Source organism: Anarrhichthys ocellatus, unplaced genomic scaffold (assembly GCF_004355925.1).
Source record: "Anarrhichthys ocellatus isolate YVR2014 unplaced genomic scaffold, GSC_Weel_1.0 scaffold1441, whole genome shotgun sequence".
In the NCBI taxonomy this organism is placed as follows: Eukaryota; Metazoa; Chordata; class Actinopteri; order Perciformes; family Anarhichadidae; genus Anarrhichthys; species Anarrhichthys ocellatus.
Genome location: NW_022281415.1, coordinates 344 through 6,928, shown reverse-complemented (window position 1 = coordinate 6,928; position 6,585 = coordinate 344). Strand labels below are relative to the sequence as shown.

At 44.7% G+C, this 6,585-nt stretch overlaps 1 protein-coding gene across 3 annotated transcripts in view; it reads right to left on the bottom strand.

Moving 5' to 3' along the window:
• Positions 1-6,233, bottom strand: part of LOC116377599 (electrogenic sodium bicarbonate cotransporter 4-like) — a 9,237-nt gene extending 3,004 nt beyond the window's left edge. The window contains exons 1-12 of one of the 3 annotated variants that reach the window (XM_031839263.1): positions 6,078-6,233; positions 5,443-5,530; positions 5,199-5,353; positions 4,713-4,838; positions 4,321-4,495; positions 4,089-4,222; positions 3,781-3,961; positions 3,614-3,704; positions 2,594-2,625; positions 1,454-1,645; positions 451-564; positions 80-193 (exon numbers count right to left, since the gene is read on the bottom strand). In XM_031839263.1, the coding sequence (XP_031695123.1) occupies positions 80-193; positions 451-564; positions 1,454-1,645; positions 2,594-2,625; positions 3,614-3,704; positions 3,781-3,961; positions 4,089-4,222; positions 4,321-4,495; positions 4,713-4,838; positions 5,199-5,353; positions 5,443-5,530; positions 6,078-6,220 (1,545 nt within the window). In that variant the 5' untranslated portion in view covers positions 6,221-6,233. Of the gene's footprint in view, positions 1-79; positions 194-450; positions 565-1,453; positions 1,646-2,593; positions 2,647-3,613; positions 3,705-3,780; positions 3,962-4,088; positions 4,223-4,320; positions 4,496-4,712; positions 4,839-5,198; positions 5,354-5,442; positions 5,640-6,077 lie in introns of those variants that run through there. The other 2 variants (XM_031839264.1, XM_031839265.1) reach the window with 2 other exon arrangements.
• Positions 6,234-6,585: the final 352 nt, after the last annotated feature.

The following is a 6,585-nucleotide window of genomic DNA, read 5'->3' as shown; positions in this document are numbered from 1 at the left end:
ATGCAGCGGTCAGTCATGCAGCGGTCAGTCATGCAGCGGTCACTCTTCCAAACACAGATTAAAGTGAGAAATCAAATACCTTGAACTCAGTTGGAACGATTAGTTTGGGTGTTTCTAACCCCATCAACATATCCAGACCCACAAAGGACATGATTGACATGAAGATGGCAAAATCACTGATTAGCTTCCTCAGCTGAGACAAAAGGGAGGAGGGGGAGAGGAGTAGTATGACGGAGAGGAGGGGAGACAAATATACGCAAAAGTACAAGAAAAAGGTGCGTACATGAGGAAATGAAGATAGAAAAAAAGAGATATTAATCCTTTCATTTATAAACCAAACGACTGATTAGCAATCCATGAAAACTTCCTCTGGGAAAGAAATACTTCCAAGCAGGGACGTAAAACACAGTTCAGGGGAAGGTAAAAAGAGGTATTCAGGGAAAAGTGGACCTTGATCTCAGTGGGCACGTGCAGTTTGGGGGTGTCCAGCTCCATCAGGTGATCCAACCCACAGAAGACCAGGATGGAGATGATGATGGAGAAATCACTGATCAGGGAACGGAGCTGGAGCACATTCAGGGAGAGCAGAGGAGAATATGGGAGAACATGGGAGAACATGGGAGAACATGGGGGAGGACATGGGAGGACATAGGAGAACATGGGAGGACATGGGGGAACATGGGGGAGGACATGGGAGGACATGGGGGAACATGGGGGGACATGGGCGAACATGGGAGAACATGGGAGGACATGGGAGAACATGGGAGGACATGGGGGAACATGGGGGAGGACATGGAAGGACATGGGGGAACATGGGGGGACATGGGAGAACATGGGAGAACATGGGAGGACATGGGAGAACATGGGAGGACATGGTGGAACATGGGGGAACATGGGAGGACATGGGGGAACATGGGAGGACATGGGAGGACATCGGAGAACATGGGAGAACATGGGAGAACATGGGGGAGGACATGCTGGTACGGATATAAAAGGTTTTTTTGGGTAGAGGTTTGGATAAGGAGACGGACGGGATGAAGCTCCAATCGCCATATTCTTAAATAAAAGCTGCTGATATCTGGTGCAGATATTCAGCAGCTTTGAAGGAAAAAGCTGATGGATTTCTAGATTATTTTCATCATCTGAAGAAAACTGTAGCTTTTAGCAAATATTACTTATAAATAGTGCATTTGTTGGGACTATTTTGAGTGTGAATTGATACACACGTACACATGGCGACACGTGGAATTGAGGACTTTATATTTACTGCTAACTAGCATTTGAAGCTAACACTCACACACAATGTCAATAAGAAAAACAAGGAGTTTCTACAGCCGCCTCCTTTAAACTGAGCTGCTCTCGTTCTTTACTAAAGGAGTCGAGCGTGTCACATGCAGGTGGACTTGCAGGGAGTCAATAACAGCATGCTGGGAAGTATTAGGAGGAGTCTCACCTTTGTCGGGAAGTAGCGGCTGAACTTGAACTTCTTGAGAGAAACGGTCATGGAGTAGGTGCCGAAGAAGAGGATGAAGGACATGAGGGCCAGGTCAGGAACATACTTACAGGAGTTGCCCACCAGCATACCGCCGAACTTCATGCACTCTTTCTTACTCAGCTGACTCCAGTCCAGGCCGGTCAAGTTAAACTACAGAAGACAGGACAAGGGGGGGGGGGGGTGAAGACAGAGAAGGACAAAAAATGAAGGACGGGTTCGGGAGTGGAGGAAGAAATGAAAGAGAGAAAAGAGAAGCGATAACAGAAGAAAGAGACTTCTTTATATTGAGAAACGAATCACGATATGAGGAAGAGGTACTGGTGTGTTTCAGGAGGATCTGTGTTTGTTTCCCTGGGTTTCTGTACTCCAGTTCAAGGTTTCCTGAGATGCTTTTAGGGCGTCTTTCCTTAAATGTTTTAGCTGCTGGCACGAGTTCAGCTCAAGACGTTTTGGTTCTGTAAGTTTGTAAATCAAGAAACAAAGAGTCTTAAAGTCTTTATATATAAATGACTTCCGGCTTCAGTTAATCCTGCGTGAAGTTGTGCACGCGGCACAAGATCGATCAAACTTTTCATTTATTACTTCTGAAATTGTTGGTTCTGCCAGAATCATCAAAGTTACTCAGCTTACGTTTCCCTTCGACGTCGGCTTCAGAAGAAAGAGTTCCTGCTCACGACACAAAGCACCAGAACACCTTTAAATGATCTCCTGACTGATATCTCTGCCTGAACACCAGCTGCTGTCCGCTCTGAACTGGTCAGGACACCTCTGCGGTTTTCCTAAATGTCAGCTGACAAAAGACGCAGCTCCTAAATTAAGAGAGCTGATAAAATACTTTTACTTCTGCGCCTCAAAGTTGGAGCAAAAATGTGTAATTAAGACATTTTTTCTCCCTCGTTAGGACTGATTTCCTAACCTGAGATGCTTCTTAAATATGAGTTTCTGTCCAGTAAAGCTTGAGTCATCGTGAAATCACAACAAACTGTTTCAAATCCCTCAAAATAAACTGGAGCTGCATCTCAGTGACTTCTGTCTTTTCCCTTCCAGAGAAACAGGAAAGGTTCCGGTGAGACAGGTTTCCGGTCTTTTGTCACTTACCAGCAGAGTCATGTTGTCGTCTGAGGCTGGAGCTGAAACATTGAAGGCCAGAGCTGAGGAGCACAAGAGGGGACACAATGAATGATGGGTAATAATAACCCAGTGTAGTGTTTGATATGAAGTCATCAGGATTAATTAAAGAATATATAAGAGAAAATCCATAAGGACATGAAGGAATGCTCTAAAATATTCAGATGTTTGGTGTTAAAGGAATATTTCTTCAAATCTTGTGTATCAGATGATCTCTGCAGGCGGGAAATTCTGCCTCTGAAAAGTCTGCAGCTTACAGAGGATCCCAAAAGTTCATTCCCAAATATAGTATTACTGTGAAAGAGCCACCGTGACCACACAATATTCTGCCAACGTTGGTTAGTTTTGGTTGTTTTACACAAAAGACTTATATATTTTGTCGTAGGTTTGTTAATATGTGCGTCAAACACAGTACACATGCACAGTCCTGAGCTAAACTTAGCATGTTACATTCTAGCCAGAGAGAAATACTGAATCCAGTGTCGACATACTCACTTTGTCAGACAGCATCCAAAAATGAGGCAGAAACAGACGAGATACGCACATCATCAGAGGAAACACCAAATATGTGCAACTAATTACATTCAAATATTAAACACACAGTATTAATGTTTCCTGTTCATTTCCTAAATCATGTTGACGATGATTTAAAGAACCAAAAAATACATAAAACATTTTGTGTCATTAAAAAAACAGGAGTGAAAATTCTCACATTTCTCACATCCAGGACGTGGTTAGCCTAGCTTAGCATAAAGACAAGCAGGGGGAAACAGCAGTTCTATTTGCTCCCTTTTTTCTTTTGTGCTGATCCGAACCGTGAGTTTCGTGATCCGTTGCTCCGCTAGACATTAAATAGATGCATCTTCTCACCTCACTCTCAAAAACAAACCAAATTCAGCTCAAATGTTTAATTTACCGAATCATTCAGTTACTACAGTCGCCACTTATGAACTTTGTAGGCGAGAAAAAAGTAAAAGTTTGAAGACTCACCCTGGTCTGGTGCGATGCAGTCACACCTGTAGGAGGTGACGTAATCAGGCTTGAAGCCGCGGTTGATTGGGTAATACTTCCAGGCTCCTACCTGTGAAAAACAAAACAGCTGTTATATTCCTTCTGAACATTTTGGTGTTTTAGTCCCGCCTTCAAATGTCACCTACCATCTTCTTAATGGCGTCAGAGATGAATATGAAGGAGATGAGGCTGGAGAAGCCCTCCTCTGTGAAACGGGTCATGTACTTGATGATGTAGCTGGCGTCCGAGAGCACCAGCACGAAACACTGGAGACACGAGTGAAGGCCGATCCACAGACGCAGCTCCATGTAGTCGATCTCGTTGCTCCTGTTGAGACAGAGTGTTGATGTCACCATATGCCATCTTTATGTAACTTCACTAGTTTGAAGCAAAGAAAGTGCTCACACCACCTCATATGTGTTTTTACTGTTCACATGTCCGTGCCTTTACTTACTTGGTGAATTCATAAAGCAGTTTCTCAAAGATGAGAATGGGTCCAGTTGAACTGAGGATGATGAGAGGCTGTCCCCCGAAAACACAGAAGACGGTCCCTGCTAGAGCAGTGCCGAGGAAACTCTCCATCACTCCCTTTGAAAAGAGAAAGAGAGACGTCAATCAACCTGACGTCACACTCTGTCAGATGAGACGCCGGCTGGGCACTTTAGTTTTTTCTTTGATAAAAAGACCTGGTAGTTGTCGGTGGCGTCCCCCAACAGTCCTCCGAAGGTGATGGCGTTGGTGATGCAGCCCAGGTAGATGAAGAGCACGGCAGAGATGGACTGGATATGGAAGCCATCGTAGATGTCGCTGCAGAACCACGGGATCTTCCGTTTGATGTCGAGCCACAATCCACCTCCGAACCTATCAGAACCAGGTCGAGCACATCGTCAGAAAGAGACCTTCCAAACTGTCGATCGCATCATCGTGTTGCGCATGTGTGTTAATCTGATCGGCACATAATCGGCCAATGAAGATGAAAATTGTCCGATTCCAGCGGGCTGATCGATCGGAGCATGTCTAGTTACAGAACCTGGATTAAAAATGGACGCTGGGATATACGATATAGTCCTTTTCTCACCTCCCAGTGAATTTCAGCTCCTCTCCGAGCTCATGTGGAGCCGGAAACTCCTCGTCTTCTCCTCCAGCGGCGCCGCCGGCCGAGCCGTTCATCTGACCCAGCTCGTTCAGGTTCAGCACCGACTTCCTGCGGGAAACACGGAGAAGGACACGGCTGACTTGAAGTATTTGTAGTTTTGGAGACGTGGACATTTAAGTGGCTATAATCAATAAAAAGTCACTGTTTACTACCTGACACATGGAGAGACTAACTGCTGAACATAGTGGAGCATTTAGCAGCTAAAGAGACATTTTTATCAGGAGGTGGAGGAGACCAAAAACGGAGCAAAAAGAGAGAATATTGGACGTACTTCTGCTGGATGTAGAAAAAAAGAAACAATTTGCTAACAAGTTAAACATATCAACTTGTTTCTGCTTCCCCCAAGCGGTCAAAAATAATCTCTTTCTACAAGTTTAAATATGGTTAAGTATGGTTAAGTGTACATGCCTCATTTCTGCCGATGGAACCTTCTTGGGAGGTTCGATGCGTATTTTGGGGTCCCATTCCCCTGGAGGAAGGACGATCACCTCGTCCAGAAACTCGTCCACTCCCGCAATCAGGTCTTCGCGGTCCCTGGCTTTGTAGGCGACGTCACTGAACAGCTGACAGGAAGTGAAGAAGATTTAAAATCATATGTCATGTGCGAATGAGTTCGGTCCATCGGTGGCGGGACAGTGGCCGTCACACTTACGTCGTCCACCATGAGCGTAGCGATAGCTCGGCCGATCTCATTGTAGGACTTGGCTTTGCCATGTGGGCCCAGCAAGATGAAGAGGAACCTGCCAGAACAGAAGGTTAAGAGACGATTAAACGCAAAGAGACAGACGACGTTTACATGCACACTCTGTTTCCACTTTTATTCAGAATATAATATTTTGAATTTGAAGTGGTTCCGAATGGATCATTTTCATGACTAGAACATGTGTGATATGTTGATATTGTTCAGGTTCTAGGATTATTCTTTGGACATGTATACAGCTCATCTACTATCAGACGTAAAAAACCTCTCTCTCGCTCTCTGTGGGTCGAACACAAACCAACCAGCCAACAGTTAGTAAAGCTGGAGTAGAGATGACGTCCAGAAGAACAGAAGGAGAAACATCATGAAGGACTTGGACATCAACAGGTTTCTGGATATGAACAAATATATTTTAGAAGCTGTTTGAAGGAATGAAAGAGGTCCAACAAGTCCTCCACCTCTGGAACACGCTGAGGAAACATGTTAGCTCCCGATGTTCACTTTGACGTATTTAGGGATAATTGGTGCATGTAAAGGTAGTCACACACTCTGCGAGAGATTAAAGAGGACACATAAGACACACTCACCTGGTCGGCACAGGGACCTCGGTGAGGCCCCCCAGAGTCGTGGCCTGAGCCAAACGCACGAAGGAGACGAAGGGTTTGTCCAAAAAATCCACCTCACCGATCAAGACGTTGGAAGCTTCGGCATCACGAGGAATCTTCTTCATGAACTTGTTCTTCAGCTGGAAGAGGGAGGGAGAGAGAGAGAGAGAGAGAGAGAGAGAGAGACAGAGAGAGAGAGAGAGAGAGAGAGAGAGAGAGACAGAGAGATGCCATGATCAATTGGCTTACATAATGTGCTGATCAAATCATGTGAGTAGTTACTCGTTACAGAATAGATTTTAGATAACTACATTAAAAGACATCGCTGCTTTCTGTTACACATGATTTCTTTCACGTTAACTTCTAGCAGGAAGCTCACTGAAACCGTCTCAATGTCCCCGTCCTCCTGAGTCTTGACAAATATTAGATGGATTTGTCATGAAATTTGATACAACTATTCAAGGTACCCAGAGGATGAATCCTAATAACT